Here is an 18,463-nt window from a genome sequence, read left to right on the forward strand (position 1 = left end):
TCATATGTACCTCCAAAGCCAAGTGCAAACTACACTGCTTGCAGTCTGTGTCCTGCGACACATAGTCTGTTTTCTATCGAGCTGGTGTGCATACTATACAGCTGATCATAGACTGAGTGTATCAACTATGCAACCATTCGTCCCTGACTGAAACTATGATCCCAAAATGTATTCAAAAACTCGCGCACATGGCAATGGGAGAGTTTATTCGTGATAAAATGTGAATACAACAAACAACATGGAAGAAGGGCTATCACCTATTATTCATTGATTTACACAGAATGGGAAAAATACAGGTAAAAATAATGATGAGGCTGTGGTTCGGGAGACATGGGTGATGTTTTATTTTATTTCCTAATTACTTTTTGTCTCCTACTTCCCAATGTCTTGCTCTGCTCTTGCATTAACTCTGTATTTCATTGGCTGTTGATCATTGCCGGTCTCTCACTCGTCGGGAAAGTACGCACACCTGACAGACCAGTCGGACAGATTTCAGACACGTTTGATTTTTTTTTATTATAGAATTTTACATTTTATCGAATTTATACTTTTTTATAGTTAATTACCTGATGTGCTGATTAATCGTATACATCGCAAATAATCACATGAATATGTTCACCCACAAATGAAAATTCTCTCATCATTTACTCACCCTCTTGCCATCCCAGATGTGTATGACTTTCTTGCATCTGTTGAACTCAAATTAAGATTTTTAGAAGAATATTTCAGATTTGTAGGTCAATACAATGCATGTGAATGGGTGCCAAAAAAGTTCCAAAAATCACATAAATCAGCATTAAAGTAATCCATAAAACTCCAGTGTTTAAATCAATGTCTTCAGAAACGATATGATAGGTGTGGGTGAGAAACAGATCAAGAAGTCCTTTTTTACTTTTAATTCTTCTCCCTGCTCAGACAATCTCCACTTTAACTTTCACATTCTACTTCTTGTGTTTTTGGTGATTCACATTCTTCATGCATATCGCCTCCTAATGGGCAGGGAGAAGAATTTCAAGCAAAAAAAGGACTTAAATATTGATCTGTTTCTCACCCACACCTCCCATATCACTTCTGAAAATATGGATTAAAATTCTAGAGTCGTATGGATTATTTTTATGCTGCCTTTATGTGCTTTTTGGAGCATCCACATTTTGGCACCAATTCACTTGCATTGTATGGACCAACAGAGCTGAAATATTCATATCATAATTTGTGAAAGTCATACACATCTGGGATGGCATGAGGGTGAGTAAATGATAAGAGAATTTTCTTTTTTGGGTAAACTATCCCTTTAATATATGCAGAGAAAGGCCCCAAATAAAAATTATTCAATAAATAATGACAAAATAATCATAAATAATTATGCAAGGTACAGCTAGGTGTGCATTAAATGATTTTAATGCATGATGTGGAGGTAAAGAACCACTTTGAGGAAGTGGAGGATTTTCCCACTTCTACCATGGTCACTTGCTAGCATTGATTAGTTAAAGCTGTCATAGATTTTTGTAGCACAATTTTCGACTGGATGAATAAAAATAACAGTTACATTTATCTACAGGTCATTAGATCTAAAACTTGACCCATTCTAAATCAGACCCAGAGATAAAGTAGTGCGATAAGGTTACATTTATTTGAATGAATTAAATAAAATAGTAGTATGAATAATTGGAAAAATAGACATGAGTTTTTTGAAGACCAAACACATTGTAAAAATTGTGAATTGATCTAGATAATAGCACAATCTAGAAATAATAATAGCCACATAATGTAAAAGGCTGGCACTCCTAAGAACGTAATATTTTTCCTGTAGTGCTTCACAATTAATTTAAAGACAACACTGCATAGCCTGAAGATGTTGTGTTTTGTGAAGCAACGGTTTTATTCCAGCTCTAAGATTCATCAGACTTGCTACACTACAGTATATTTGTGATGAGGGCTTTTCTAAGAACATGTCTATGTACACATGCATCTGACTGAAGCTTTTGGAGTGTCTCACTTAGGTAGTATTGTGTCATAAATGCAGTGTCTTTAGGAGACTTTTTAAGTCAAATGTAGTCTGAACCTAAAAACCCCCCCCAAAAAACCCCACATATTTCAAGACCCCTGCTGTCAAAGCTCCACTCTATCCAGCTGTGTTTGAATTAAAAAATGCACCCTCCCGATGCGAAGACTGTTCCAAAACGTTGGTACCTTAATTATGCTGCTTCCTATGATATCTCAGTTTTGACAAATTCTAAGGTAGCAGCATAACAGTATGTATCCTTCCCTGGGTAGGCAATTCCAGATTATTCTAATTATAGTCTGATTATAAATAAAATCCATTCAATACTGAAAAGTCTCGATAAAAAAGCTTTTTAAAATAACAGAAAACTAACTGTGTGTGTACTATGTATATTTACGCTTGGAGTATTGTGTCATTCCTCTCGCGTCACCTGTATTGAAATCAGTTATAAGTCGAGTCTCTGTTTGCTGCACGTGAGGAGCGCTATTTGAATGATGCGCAAAAGTTGCTGCTTATGTAGAGCATTTCAAAACAGTCTCTTATGGGGCTCCATTTCAGTTGGGATGCTGCCATAGAAGGCAGCTGCCTATACAGGCAAGAGGCAGCTCACTAGGTTTTGGAACAGTCCCTGGGAGTGGCTGTTTTTTATCCATAAGAATGACAAAGGTAAATGAACATAAACTAGAGCAGTGAAAGAGGAGTATTTGCAGCCATTATGACTCCACGAAAGACAGCAAAAAGGGGGATAGAGCACCATACCTGAGACAGGAGGGAAGACAGCTTACATTATAGCCAGAGGGAAGGGAGAGGAGGTGTGAGAGAATAAGTAAGAGGAGGTGGTGTGTGTGTGTGTGTGTGTGTGTGTGTGTGTGTGTGTGTGTGTGTGTGCGCGCTTGTCTGGGAGATCATTCCCCCTCTGCAATTAAAACAGCTGCCAAGGTTAATCTATGCCTGATCGATCAGAGTCTTCTCACACTCCATTCAGTGTTCAACTTGGAGATCACATCGTCCATCTAAATGAAACTCACCGTGAACTTGCGTGTGTGCGCATATAACTGTGAGAGGAGAGGACTTTCACGTTTTCTGAGCAGGTGTACGACTTATAATATTTGTGAGACTGACAAACAACAGGCCTGTTCATGGCAAGTGAAGGCAATATGAAAGTGAGCATCAAAGTTCATAATCTTTTTTATTTAAACTAAATCTTTTCACACACATGCTGTGTCCCAAATGACGCACTATGCACAGTGCACGTGCAGTTTGCACTATGCACTCGGCCCACTAGTGTATGAATATACCAAGTGTAGTCAGAGCCGTATTAACGCACGGCCCGCGACTGCAGGGGGGCCCCGAACTCATCATCCGAACTCGGGTGCGCACCAAAAGTGCTAGTGTGAAAGCACCCTTACAGTGTTGTGTAGATGTCAGAACAGCTGGGCACCACTACAGCCTCATCACTCATCACAGACAGCAGGTGTGCACACATCCTCTTAAAACACACACACAAATACACAATAACAATGTGCATCTGTGATACAGCAGCAGTGCATATTTAATGATGCTTATAGTATACACACTAACTATATCTATGTATTTTGTCACCTTTTGCTATTTTTTGGGCAAGAAATGAAATCGTGCCATCCTAATCTCCCTAAACTGTCTCTCAAACTGCAGATTTCAGTGGTTGGAAAGCTTGTGGAATTTTAAAGAGATTTTCCAACCTTTATATGAACAATAACAATCATTCTCAGGAACATGTTTGCACTGACGATGTCTCCACGTCTGTGACTCTACAGAATAAAAGGTGAAATAAATAGCCTTTGGTTCTGCTATGGCTTCATCCTCTAGCTAAAATCCTGATCTCAGAGAATGTTTTTGTTGTGCTACCATTTAATTTTTTTTTTTTTTTTTTTTTGTGAGAGCTGAACAGCCGCCATAAATTGGTACAAAAACCAAAAAATAAAAAACAAATGAGTCACTATTGCAGCACTCCAAATAAAAGCAAATTTAAAGAGTGGGGTGAGGGAACATTTCTAAATCTGTGCTTCACTTATCTTTAAAAAACATCCATGCATTCACGGAATAACACATCCAGTTATGGGAAATGTGTGTCCGAGTGGTGAAAACATTGGTTAATGGATTGTATAAATCAAAGAGAAATACATCAGCTATGTGTGTGTGCATTTGTGTGCCTGTGTTTGTGTGGAGGAGAGCTTGGCTGCAATGGAGGTCATCCATCACGGAAGTGTCTATTCGAGACACAAGTGCTACATTTTGCGCAAGGCTGCAGATTCTCTTCGCATGTGCTGCGGACTGCTGATAATGTCAGTCTGATGCCTCTCACAGCGTGTGCTGGCATGTCCGCAGACAGCTGCAAGCCGGCAGTGGGCGGGGCTTGGATACAGTGCATGGCCTCTGTGTACACCCTCCTGCTGTACAGTGTAACAGAAAAAAAAGAGGGTTTCGACTGGCGCTGTGGCGAGTGGACAATCGCTCCAGTGCCGTTTGAAGATATGGAAGACACATGGACGCGGGCATTCTGCCCTGTAACACACGGAGGAGGAAAGATGATTGGACGACATCGAGTCTTTAGTTCTCCGCTCCAGTTCAAACTCTGTGGCCCCTTCGTGCTGGCTCGGGGCCAATAGCTGGGCCCCCTACCATGCATAAATACATTCACACTCTCACGTTTTCTTCAGAGACAGACTGGTTTGAATGCTGTTGTGCAAAGTTGATTTCCAGGGTCAAGCCTTCAAAGATTTAAATATGCACTCGTTAAGCGCACACTTTCAAAAGCCCTAAACCTTTTATTTTTTCATGCTTATTCCCAAATCAAAATGCCGTGCTCAAGGCTCATTTGAGAAGCAGGAAAATTTGTACCAGGCGAGAGAGAGTGAGAGAGACTATCGGGGAGAAAAAAAAGTGTTAGTACAAAAGCAGCATGCAAATAACTCTCTCTTACAAAGTCTGACAGCCATTGATTTTTGTTTTTCGTATTTCTCTCTTTTTTTTCACTGCATTGTTTGATTGCGTTTGCAGTGTGACTCACTTCTATCCTTTTAGCGGGGCCATCCAGCACTTTCTTTAGAGACACTCTCAAAGGCAACACACACAAAGAAGAAAAAAATAACTGAAAGAGAGAGAGAGTGAGAGAATGAGATGAGAGTGCACAAAGAAAGAACTAAAGCCATGGTTTTGTCCTGAGGTAAGGCATTAGACAGCTCTAGTAGGGTAAGGAGGGGGAAATGAAAGGTTGTATGGGTTAGCTGAAAGCTACATCGGAGCTGGACTCTAACTAGTAACAGTATTAACCAAAGACAGTTTAAAAAGGATGAGACCACTCCTATAGTAAAAATGAATGGGAGAAATCGGTACGCTTAATAGAGCACAAGTCTGGTTACGGAAGTAAAACTCCTATTCATTTTTTTTTTCCAAGTGGAATTGATTATTAACAATAACTAATATACATTTAAAGACAGATCTACTGTAAGCTCCGAGGTCGTTAACTGATGGCATATGCTTCTGTTGAAGCTAGCAGTCCGCGTTAATTCAACTTTGTGTTAGGGATGTGCACGGATAGTCGACAAATTGGTTAACCGTTCGATGCGCCACTATTTGCATATCAAAATCACTATTAGGTTATTCTACACGTGCAATAGAGGTCTTCAACCTGATCTGTGCTCGACGAGTTCCAACAAACCGTCAGGTTTTTCGGCCGGGTTGGGTCCGTTTTTTTTTTAAGTATAGGGTTAGGGTCTGTTCAAACATGCTTTTGTGTGCATCTGTGCCATTTTTCTATTATAGATCAGTGATACTGAATGGACATCTTTGACTGTTGCGCTGAATCTCAATTTTTTTATCTCAACGCCTAGCGCAGAATCACCACATTTTTAGACACCGAGTAAAGTTAAAAAGACTTCAGTTTTTATAAACGCATCTTGAAACAGCTGCGCTGTGTTTGATTCGTTGTGCTGCATTCTGTAGAAGAGTACTTTATGCGACTGTTCGTTATACCATTAAACATGACTCCAGTTTGTTTCTCACCAAGCAACGTTTCAGTGCTTGGTAAACGGTAAGACGGTGTTTTTCCTCTTTTGCTCTGGAGTGCATATTTAGTACAATAATTAGACAAGTTCAATGTAATTTTATTTTAAACCAATTTAAAAATCAAAACATTCTGAAGAAGCTATTTAACTGCAGCAGTGAGACTCCACGTACATGATAATACTTGCGTTCGATCTCTCACGGAAATCTGTAGCTGCCTGTGCGGAGTGCATATACTGGCAGGGACGGTTTGATTATTTTTGTTTGACTTTAAAGTGATATTTTGTCATTTGAAGATGTATGTAATGTGCTATTTAGCTCACAGTGCACTTTTTTGCTGCTGTTTTGAGTAGTGTTCAAGGAAATTCAATTACAATAAACATTATTTTTTTCCTGCTTCCCAACTCCAAATGAAAAACTGATTAACCGTTCATGAAACCTTGCGGTTAACCGAATGTTAAAAATGGTAACCATGCACATCCCTACTTCATATATCTAAAAAAAAAATCAACCACTTTATATTAACAGTTTTATATTTTTCCATCGTTTTTAATCATTTTGAATTATGTCGAAATAATCTAAAAAAAAAAAAATGTTTGGCCTAACTTAGCCCATCCCATAAAATTGTTTTTTTTTTTTAATTATATCAGCCTAGGGGGTTTGCTGGTTTAAGATGGTTTAGCAGGTCTTTCAGCCTGATTGGTCTTCAGCTGATTTAAGTGGTTGGCCAGATGGTCTCCTGACCTGAACAGCTGACAAATGCCCCAGACTTTTCAAAACCATCAAAAATGACCAGTCTGACTATTGGGAACCAGATTGGTGGCCAGCTAAGACCAGCAATTTACCTAACTGTACCTTACTGTGATGGATTCTGTGATGCTGGAAATGGGAGCTAGTGCTAATAATAAAACAAAAACCAAGATGGGCATGACTATGTTCAAAGTACCATCAATTCACCACCACTTATGGACATACTTAAATTTGAAAAATGTTTAACAACACAAGAGAGAAGTACTTTACAAAACATGTAGGCATTCATTTTCAAAACTCAGGAATTACCGAGACCTCACAGACACGAGGATGCTGACCTGCTATCGAATATCGAGTCCATACAACTATTAGACTATTGAGTTTTCTTATTCACCATTCCACAGCAGGCAAAGTCGATACAGTAGTTAGTAGAGGAGAACAGAACAGCAAAAAACCAACAGAGACCAAACCACAGAGTGTGAGTTATACAATCATTTAGACCAGAATAGCCCCAATCCCTTAATACAACATCATCTTTACCTGCAGAGAGAGCTGAATGCATTTAATTGAGTTGGCATTACTGCCATTGTTTTCACTTAATGTTAGAATCATGGTCACTCACATACAGGTACCCTAACGTTCATAATTTAGTGTTTTGCCGGTCACTCTAGTGCAGATAAATGAGCTGATATATCACAAATATGATCTAAACCTTTAAATTCCATTCAAATGCATTTCGTTAGAGTCCTCTATCATAAAGAGATTATGTTCTTTATGGGGTAGATTTGCACACTTTGATGTGATTTGTGAATTTCTAATTTTGCGATATTTCATATGCTATGAATTATTCTCTTGTTGCCACAGTGCTGATGTGATATCTTCAAATGCTATTTGAGAAACCAACCTGTCGCTCTGAGAGCTAACAACAGACTAATGACAGAGCTATTAGGAGGAAAGGAGAATTTGAGCTCAGTCGTTAAAAAATCTAGAGGCACTATAGCAATGGACTGAAATTTCAGCACGATTTGGTCAAAAAATAATACTGGGTCTATTTTTACGCCATTGTTGAGGAGCAACTAACTAAAAGTAGCGAAGCTCCAAACCTAACTACATTTAGTACAGTTAGTAGCATGACAGTAGCTCTGCTACTTTCAAGATAGTGTACAGTATCTTGTCCAGCAACTATTTTTCCAACATGTATGGTGTAACGTAACAAAACGCTAAATTGCTGTTTTTTTTTTTTTTTTATGTCACATTGCAATGCCCAGCCTCACAACCAAGCGAACAAAGCCAGTCATCAGATGTGCTCTACAACAGTGTTTCTCAACTGGTGAGTCGCGACCCAAGAGTGGCTCACAGGTCTGTTAGGATAGGGTCGTGGACAGCAGAGAAAAAAAAAAAAAAAACAATGCCACGGTTCTCCCTCAATTGAAATGTTTTCCAGCGGCCGCTTAAGCGACATTTCGGGCCGGCAAGGCAAATTTAGTGATGATCTTGTGTTCTTCGCTTTTAACACATTAAATAAGTGTGGCAGCAGGGGCGTGGTCTAGCGTCCATCCGGAGAGAGAGAAAGCGGTAAGGGCGCTTGCACCTGAGCTAGATTATGTGTAACACCTGTCTCTAATTCCAGTGAGCATGGGGAGAGCGGCATATAAGCAGCCACGCCACTAGCAGAGAGAGAGAGAGAGAGAGAGTCTAGCACAAGGAAGGCCACGGTGCTCCTGAAGCTGCTACGTTTAATCTGTTATGTTTGTGAAGCTGATGTGTTTAAGTTACTAGTGCCTGTGAAGCTAATGAATTTAAGTCTACGTGCCTGTGAAGCTGATGAGTTTGTAAGCATTGAAGTGGCCGATTAAAAGTCCTACCTGAGCCTGAAAAACCAGCTTTCCACAATAAGCTTCTCATCTGAGATGCAAGATTCTAACGGTGCAACTGAAGCCTGTTTTTTGTGCAAGTGTGGCGCCAGCTATCTAGGAACCACTCGCGCCACTGATCTGCTCTACAAAATGAGTTAACACAGTTAATGGAGCAGGCTATTTTATATGAAGTTTTTCGCACCTGCATTCCAATCTACATCTTGATGTAAATCTTCCTCATGATCACAGAGCATGTTTTCATAAGCTGAATGGGAGGCTAACACTTTTAAAGTGTGATGAGACTCGCGCTGCGCCTGCAAGCCATTCGTGCATCACAAACTGACTATTTAGCCCTTTTCGGTGAATTGCACCTGCAAAATCCTAAAACTTTATTTCGAGGTTTAATTTATATTTTGAATAATTTATATTTTGCCATGTGTTTTTTGAATCCCACAATGTAGGTTTATGTTTTCTCTTTTTTGGAGGGGGGGGATTTTCTCCCCTTTTCCCCCCAATTTTGGCTTGCCCAATTCCCAATGCGTGCTAAGTCCTCGTGGTGGCGAAGTGACTCGCCTCAGTCCGGGTGGCGGAGGACGAATCTCAGTTGCTTTCGCGTCCGAGACAGTCGATCCGCGCATCTTATCACGTGGCTTGTTGAGCGCGTCATATGTATCGGCGCTCTGCAGTTCAGTTAGCATGACTGCCACATGAGCTTGGAGTGTGTTGTGTAGTACAAACAAAGCAGAGTGTTGCGTCTTCCCTTTGAAGTATGCATTGTATGACTTGCTGGAACTGTTCTTCTCAGTCACAGCAATCTAATACGGGCGTTGATGCTAATTTAAGTGTGTAGAGGTTTCAGATGAGACAGAAAGATGCAGAGGTGCTGTGTTTAGCATCTGAAGGACTTACGGGTGGTGGTGCTGGTGGGACTGGGCACCCAGTTCTCCGTGAAGTTGACATTGCACATGTTGGTGCTGCAGCAGCAGAATCGGTAGGTGCCATTCTGGATCTGCGATGGTGTGGTGGTAACCACGCAACGGTCGTCATGGCAGTCCTGCTGGTCTCCAATGTAAGTCCAACAGCCTGTGATAAAAGCATGCAGATGGTTGATGAGTGAATGTGAGAATAAGACATTGAGATTGTCTGTAGGAATGTGTACAGATGAAAAAATATGCTTTCAGAAAGCGGAAGTTCTGAGCGCAATAACAGCCAATCTAAACATATTTGATGTTTAATATACAGGTAGGTGGAGCATTATTTTGGACCAATTAGATTTCATTGTGGGATTAGACCAATTAGACATTGTGTGTCTTGCTAGGTCATGGTGTAACATGAAAAAAATACTACTAATAAAGAATGTGTACACATGTCCAAACTTTTTACTGGTAGTGTACATGTACAAGTTTGTGAGTTCCCCCTGACCTTGTTTGACGAGGCGGATCTCTCCATCATGTGTTTTCTCCCACAGGCCATAGCAGCGGCTGCTCTTGCTGCACAGGATGGTGTTGTTTTCTCTGGTGATGTGCCAGTCACCAGCCACACTCTGTTCATCCACTTGCTGGTGCTGGTCATTAAACGCACACTCCCTCTCTCTCTCCTCACTCTGTGCAGCTGTCGACAAACAACATGAAAAAAAAAAAAAAGACATTGAGAATACAAACATAACACATAAGCAACATCCATCAGGGTGTCCATCACACTTCCTACAGGCCTACATATGGAACACAACAAGGAAAAGCAGAGTGATCATTTACTATACCAAAGTTTCTATAAGGCAAGGCTGTCAACTTGGTGACCATTCTGGCAACACCCATTTTCTATTCCATTAGGCATATAAGTGCAACTCCTTCTACCATCCTAGTTGAATGGGGAAAGACCGAAATCTCCAAAACTTCTGGGCAAATTTGCTTTTCAGTAACATCTGCAATAAATAACATTGCATATCAGATCTCCAATAAAATCTTTCTGACAAATATGGTATCACAACTATGCTTCATTGGCTCAAATCAGCCAAAAAAATATATATAGTTTCAGGTCCAGCTGATGCACATGCGCTTTCGAGTAAATAGATCAGGCGATGCCTTTTCCAATGAGGTGATTGACTCATATATGACTCAGAATGTACAAGATCATGTAAGGAGTCTTGGAGTGATTTTAGACTCCTCATTACTTTTCAATACGCATCAGATCAGATCAGTGCTGTTGTCAAGGGTAGCTTTTTCCACCTGAGATCTATCGTTAAAATAAATAAATTTCTTTCCCATAAAGACTTGGAAATTGTGATCCACTCACTTATTTCATCAAGGTTAGACTATTGTAACTCACTGTACATTAGTCTCCTCCAAACTGTGTTTTTCCGCCTACAGCTGGTTCAAAACGCGGCAGCTAGGATTTTAACAGGGTCAAGAAAGAGGGATCACATTTCCTCTGTTTAAGCATCTCTACACTGGCTTCCTGTGAAATTCAGGGTCGATTTTAAAATTCTGATTTATGTCTACAAGGCACTATCTGGTCTCGCGCCCCAATATATCAGTGAACTTCTCCTCCCTCACTCCCCCACCAGAGCGCTCAGGTCTTCTGATCAACTTCTACTGAGGGTTCCTTGTTGCCGCTATAGATCTAAGGGTGACCGTGCCTTTTCTGTGATAGGTCCTAATCTATGGAATAGTCTCCCTTACCATGTGAGGTCAGCTTCATCATTAGCCATTTTTTAAATCTTCTTTGAAAACGTATTTTTATTCTGTAGCTTTTGAATAGGTCCTTGAATAGTTTAAAATGGATAAATACATGATGCTGTATTTAAAGATTTTTATTTATATATTATGTTTTATATTTAACTATGTCAATTTGTTTTTATATCACTCTGTCATTATTTATTTGTTTGATCTGTAAAACGCTTTGGGTCAACTTCTGTTGTTTTTAAATGTGCTCTATAAATAAAGGTTGACTTGACTATATAACTATGGGTGCACAATATTTATCAGCAGCTGATATTTTATTGGTCGATAATTTATTGCTTGTGGAATTACTGCCGATATGTTCGCCGATAATATGCTATGGTTTATTTTCTTGCGACAGAGAACCTCTGACTGTTTGCGGTTTCTCTCTCGTCACATAGTCTCAAGCATCAGTGCCCGTGTACACATACAGCGTTTGTAACCAGGAAAGAGAATGTTTAAAGCCAAGGGACTACTTGCACTAAGCCTCATGATGTACTTCCGCTTTGAAAAAGTGTGGCCCGCTAGTTTCTGGTTAAATGTCTTTACATGCGCCATAGTTGACTAGTTCCCGAAACGCCACTTAAAATGAGTGTTCGAAAGAGTATTTTAAAGGACGGATCTTTTCAGAGATAGGAGAAATATTCTGAACATTACAGTGTACAGCTTTTCCAAACTTCAGTGGAAGAACAGTTTTCAGAGCTTTAATTCAGCCCGAGCCGATCTGAGAAAGCAATGGCTGTTATATACTCCAATCCAAGAGCATTTCACCATTGAAATGGAGTCACACCGAGGTCTGTAGCAGACACTTAACCACAGATCAGCTGGAAATGCAACTGACAAAAGGTGGAATGAGACAAAGGGTGCCAGCACCAGCGGTGCCTACGTGCTTCAGTCACTGCTGTGTTCCATGTGTGAGGGAGGAAAAAGATGCGATGAATGCATGCATCGACCTGTTTTTATTAAATCTATGTTTTAATCTTTATTTTGTGTCACTGTTTCACTGATAAGTACTGTATATCGATAAATGTTGAAATGCAAATGCATAAGAGCTGCTAATGATAATGAGTTATAATGTTTTAAATAGATTAAATATATGTAGTGTGGTTAAATATATTTTAGCGCAGTTATTTATTTATTTAATTTGATAATACAACTGCTTCATTCTGTTCTGAGTGATTTTTAAAGCATGCCCAGAGTAAAATAACAGCTAATGTATTTATAAATAAATACATCTGGGATATTTATCCAAAGAAAAGTCATTTGCATTCGTTGTATGGTGGAATTTATTGTTGAATATTAACTGGTATGAAATATCATCAATGAATGAAATACGTGTTAATGAGACAGCCAGACTGTTGTAGGTTATATATAGAGATCAACCGATAATCTGATTTTTCGATATATATTTTTTTGTTTATTAGTATTGTAAAGTTGCCGTTCAGGTAGATGCTCATGTTCCAATGGAATGACTGACCTTATGTCAGCGCAGCTTTTAACAAGATCCACTTGTTTAAAATTCCCTAAATTATATTAACATTTACTATTAAACTGTATTTCACTATGAATCATCATCTACATGAATACAGCTCTGTGGAAATTAATCTTGCGACACTGTTCGAGTAAACGCATAGTCATACATGGGGCAAAATACTCGTCACAATAAACATATCTAAAATATTTTTGTGTGGCGTGACAATGAAAATGTATGTGATTTGCGTGTCATTTGCTGCAAGATAAACTGCAGCTGCGCTGCTCACTGTAAAACAAAAAATGTGAGCTCTGTCAGCAGGTGTTTCGTGAGGCAGCTGTTATAATCTAGAGACTGACAAAACATTATTAATAATTCTGATGGCAATCCGGATCGTTTTTCACTTTCCTGAGAATGAGAATGTATACTTTATTCCATCAAACTATTTGTCTTTAGTCTATTAAACAACAACTAAACCTTTAAACTGCTGGTCTAGTTTAAAATAGATTACATTCATGCTGTGACTCCCTTGTCATTTATTTATGTTCTCCATTTCATATCAGAGGTTGTCAAATTATTTTGTAATCATTATATTAAAAATATTGTATGTGATTATTATTGTAATATAAAATGTTTGCAATTTTTTTTCTCTGTTGAATATTTTCTCTGTAAAATAAAGATCAAATAAAAAATGTATTAAATTAATTAAAAAAATTGGTTTATGGTATCGGTTTTAAAAAAAATAATATCGGTCGATCTCTGAGTTTAGCTACATCTGGAAAGGAAAAAATATCTATTTAGAGGCAAATTTCTGCCAATTATAAAATTGAGACCTCACCAGAAATATGATTTATTGATTTAATCAACTGATCAACTGCCCTAAAAAAAAGAAATAATCTGCCTTCCCATTAATAAATATCTGCACGTAGGTGCGCTGAATGCTATAACCGGAAACGCCTGAGCTGCAATCCTTAGAACACGGAAGCAGTTGTGCAAGTAGACCAGTGAGTGTGTCATTTCGCTCTTGAGGATTATTTCAACATCAGTGTACCTTGTTACATTGTTTTGGGGCTCATTTTATTCGGGATCATCTGCTGTAAGTAACGATATGCTATTTTCCATATTCCTGTTATGTTTTGTAAGTAAAAATGTGACAAAACCATACAGCAACCATAAATCCATATATAACTGTCCACAATACAAGGATTAGTAAATACTCACATAAATGGACAAAATACAATTTATGCAAATGTAATATAATTTATTATTCATACAAATCAGCATACACCTGTAATATAGTCACACTTTTGGTTCACGTTACGCCAAACCTTAAAAACCAGCAGTTCAGAGCTGTCCAGATTCTAAGTATTTAAACATTACCAATTGTTTCAAGCGAGTAGTTTTAAACTGATTAGCTGGCAACTCCAGTTTAAAGGGTTAAAAATTAAAATGATCGGTTATCAGTATCGACCAGAATGAGCTATGAAAAATCAGTTATTGGTATTGGCCAAGAAACTCTATATCGGTACATCCCTACTGAAAGGCTGGACTTCCATTCCTACAGTATAGCCACCATACTGAGCATTGCAATTTCCCCCATTCATTTTTGGGAATGCACAAAGAGGAAAATAATATGCATTCCACAAAAAACTAAAAAAACATACCAATTTCTGCAGAGGTCTAGTCTGTCATTAACAAAGTTCTACACATCATCACCCCTTGCATCTTTGTTAATTAAATATAATGGTTAATTTGACAATGTTTTTAGCTATCAATACAAGTGAAGCCTCGTAGTTTTACCTTTAACACATTCTTACTATAGTTAAAGGTGCACTCAGTAACTTTTTATTCATGTCATCTTGGACTTACAATGACACCTAGTGGTGTGGATGCAGTATCATTCAAAATCAATAGTTTTCAGTTACAGATGCCATTGTGGAAATTCACTATTCACAATCAGCCATGATTCATTTAATCCAAGAGTGAAAGTGTCCAATAACAAGACGGTTACTGAGATTAAGTGAGTAGTATTCAGCTGGTCATGTGATTCTAAAATGGCTGCCCCCATGAGGCGCCCCTGCCCCATGTAGAACAAGACAGCTTTTATAAGGTTACTGGTATGACTAGAGTCCTCATCTCATGCGAGTGGTTATGATTTTATACATATGTTTCAAAATAACAATTAATTTCTTAAGGAGTAGAACATTTTTAAATGGGGAAAAAAATTAAGATGTACCTTTAAACATTTCAATGATTTTCCTGCACAATCAGTGCAGAAAAATTGGGGAAAATGTCACCTAAAGATGCTAAATATGACTCCTTTCAGAATCCATACAAAATGATATCCTGTCTTGAAGTTAAAGAGATTATTCTGTGCAGAGGATAATCAGGTTGAATGTGGGAGTGTATTTCCGATCGATACTGCTAAACCTTGATTAATAAGACGCAATAAGAAGGGCGGGGAACTGAAATGGTCCAATTGCTTTATGCTGGGAGCTAAACAACGGAACACCTGGGGCCTCCTTTGCACCTGCTGCTCCTCAATACAACCACGTACATGTTCACGTACATGTACACACAATACACAACCCAAAAAAACTTTATTACAAAGCTTCCTGTAAGTCAGTGTCATGACAACATTGGAAGGGTGGGGAAAACAACAGCATGCCAAGTCTACGTGCAGAAAAATAACCTTCTCAGCAATGCTGTTTATTTAGCGAACACAAAACCGTGATGACTGATAAGGGCCCTAGCCAACAGGACTACCCTGCCAGCGGGGCTGAATTCTGCTGTCGGCTGATTGCAATCTCTACTGCAGCTGGCCTGCGTTCAACCCAACTGTACCCAATGAATTAATCCTCTCTTTCTGCAGCACTGTCATGCAAATTGCCAGGCCAGTGTCTGAGTTACTAAGAGGAAAAGTCTTAATGCCACTCGTTTAACTTGGCGAAGTCAAGGATCTCGGCTACTGTATTCAAATCGTTCAGACATGTATGTGGGAGGGGAGTAAAAGCCCCCGGTAACCCCCCATAAAGTGAAAATGAAAACAAACGAAACTAAAAATTAAAAATAAAACTGAATAAATGATAATTAGGCATTGCAACTTTTGACTTTGCATCAGTTCACACATTGCAACTTAAAATACAACTAAAATGGAATAAAATACAAAAATAAATATAAAAAAAAAACAATATACTAAAATAGAGAACACTGAAAAAAAAAAAAAAAAAAAAACCAACATCCATAGGGTCTTATTCATGAAATACTAGCAAAACAAATTTCTACGTGAATGATGCGTAAAACCATTTTTATGTGAATGATCGCAAATTATCAAGTCCCTGGGACAATTTACACACAAATGGATTTATGAAAGATTTACACAGAATTACGGTCCGCATGTGTTCTTACATATGTCCCACAGAATGAAAACTGACGACAACTGAAAATTGTAGGGACAAGTTAAAAATTTAAATTTGGTCCATAAAAACTAAAACATTTTAAAACTATAACAACACTAATCCACATTCCCTCAGAGTCTGGAGAGAAATGGAGAGGGAATTGCCGCTGTATAGCCCTGCATGGGGGAGGCCTTTGTCTGCTCCCCTACAGGAGTAAAGCCTTAAACAGCCACACCAGTCTGCATCACCACACACACACATTCCAGCTGGTGGTCACACAAGGCCGGATGAATGCGTCCTCTGCGTCGCCGTGGCTGGCTACGCTGCATGACTCCTCATTATACCAACTAAGCCTTAACCTAAAACAGTGCAGCTCAAGTTGAGACTGAGGCGCAAAAACATTCCCTCAGCTTTAAAAATAAGACTAGGAGGGAAAATATAGCCTTAGTTTGGCGTGCTCCTCTTCAAGGCAAAACAGAGCTCTACTGGGGGCCGTAAAGCACCGCTGATGGTTCGGAGATGCCTCCCAATTACCGGGTTAAAACAGAGGACCCCTTCTCTGTTGACAGTAACGAGCATATGAGAACTGAAACTGATGGATACCACTTATGTCCTTTTCCTCTCAAACTCGTATGCACTCTGCCACACACACAGTAGCTCTGTTCCAAAACCTAGTGTACTGTCTTGCTGCCTTATGTCTGTTTTTAGGTCCTTTTTGACCATTGCGCCTCGTCTTGCTGTTTTTTCACCATCTTGCACAGGAGTGCTGCATTTTAAGAAGACATTTCAAGTTAAAGACAACGTCAACTTTTGAAAATGTGTCTCATCTTGCTTTTTTAGTGCAAGAACATTTTTGGTCTGTAAAGCCAGTCTGTAAAGACTGTCACACTGTCAGTGTTTTTGTCGTTGAATGCGACAGGAGACCATTCATTTTCAATAAGAGCTAGAGGCTTCTGGCGACATAAGCGACAGCTACTATTGGTGACAGGATGTGGACATGTCAAGAGATGCGACAAAGTTGATAAAAGTTTAACTTTATGCAAATGCAGAGTGATATCGCACAGCGACAACCAATGAGAGATGACAGTGGGGCTCACGTCATTCGTCTCCTGTGAGATAATAAAGCCAAGTGCAGGAAAGATGGAGGAGAAATTGTTGTCATCAATTTCACTGTTCTATATCATTTGTCTGTAACCACACATATGGATTTAATAAAACAATGATGCGTGGAAAAGGATGCTTGTCGTCATTCTGAGCGAGTTTGATACATACATTGAAAGATTGTTCAACGTGTTGATATGATGCATTGAGCAGTGGTGCATTTTATAACACTTTCCCATCCAGAATGCTAATTTTCAGCGGCAAGTAAACAGATTTCTAATCAAACTGGATGATGTACCAGAAATTGTCGACATTGTGAGTATAATTCATACATTAATAGATTTTTCGTCTTGTTGATAGGATGCATTGAGTACAGCTGCAGTTTATATAAAAAAAACTCTCCCCTGCAGAATGTTCATAATTAGAGGCAAAACAAATTATTCTGTCAAATAAGAATGATATTAGTTTTACCGGCAATATATCTCATCAGATATTCTAAAGCTATGGCCAGATGTGCATACGACCAGTAACATTAGAGCGAAAGCTGTAGGAACGGCCACTGCTGACACCCAGTACAGAGACTTGCGACATCCAGCGACAAAATCGCTGACAGTGTGAACGGGGCTTTAGGCAGCCTTCTAAAGGACCATCAAACTGAAAGCATTCTTGCTCTAATAAAAGAAGCGAAACCCAGTGCAACGAATAGAACATAATTTAGGTGTCTTGAGAAATGTTTTTAGAAGTTTTAGGATTTTTTTTTTACTTCCCAGGGATGTCTAAAAAATGTGGCGCTCCATTCGCAAGACGCAGAAAAAGAAGCGAGGCATGGTAAAACGGGCAAAGACGTCCGTCTAGAGCATGTTTACATAAAAAACAATTGAAAAAAAAAAAAAAAAAAAACGTGTAAGACTGTAAACGGCCCCTGCTTTGAAATAATGTGTCTTGTGAAAAGTGATATACATAAAAATGACGACTAAGACATCAGAGCTTCATAATTTTCTGTAAAGCTGCTTTGAAATGATGTGTGTTGTGAAAATTGCTTTACAAATAAAAATAATGACTTGGGCAGAATTCCAGCCAAGGAGTTCTAATATACCTGGAGAAAGCTAGCACTCTTATCCATC

At 38.9% G+C, this 18,463-nt stretch overlaps 1 protein-coding gene across 2 annotated transcripts in view; it reads right to left on the reverse strand.

Moving 5' to 3' along the window:
- LOC127447853 (bone morphogenetic protein receptor type-2-like) overlaps positions 1-18,463 on the reverse strand; it is a 117,804-nt gene that overhangs the window by 48,440 nt on the left and 50,901 nt on the right. For both annotated transcript variants that reach the window (XM_051709960.1, XM_051709959.1), the window contains exons 2-3: positions 10,075-10,263; positions 9,562-9,735 (exon numbers count right to left, since the gene is read on the reverse strand). In XM_051709960.1, the coding sequence (XP_051565920.1) occupies positions 9,562-9,735; positions 10,075-10,263 (363 nt within the window). The remainder of the gene's footprint in view (positions 1-9,561; positions 9,736-10,074; positions 10,264-18,463) is intronic.

Source organism: Myxocyprinus asiaticus, chromosome 11 (assembly GCF_019703515.2).
Source record: "Myxocyprinus asiaticus isolate MX2 ecotype Aquarium Trade chromosome 11, UBuf_Myxa_2, whole genome shotgun sequence".
NCBI lineage: Eukaryota > Metazoa > Chordata > Actinopteri > Cypriniformes > Catostomidae > Myxocyprinus > Myxocyprinus asiaticus.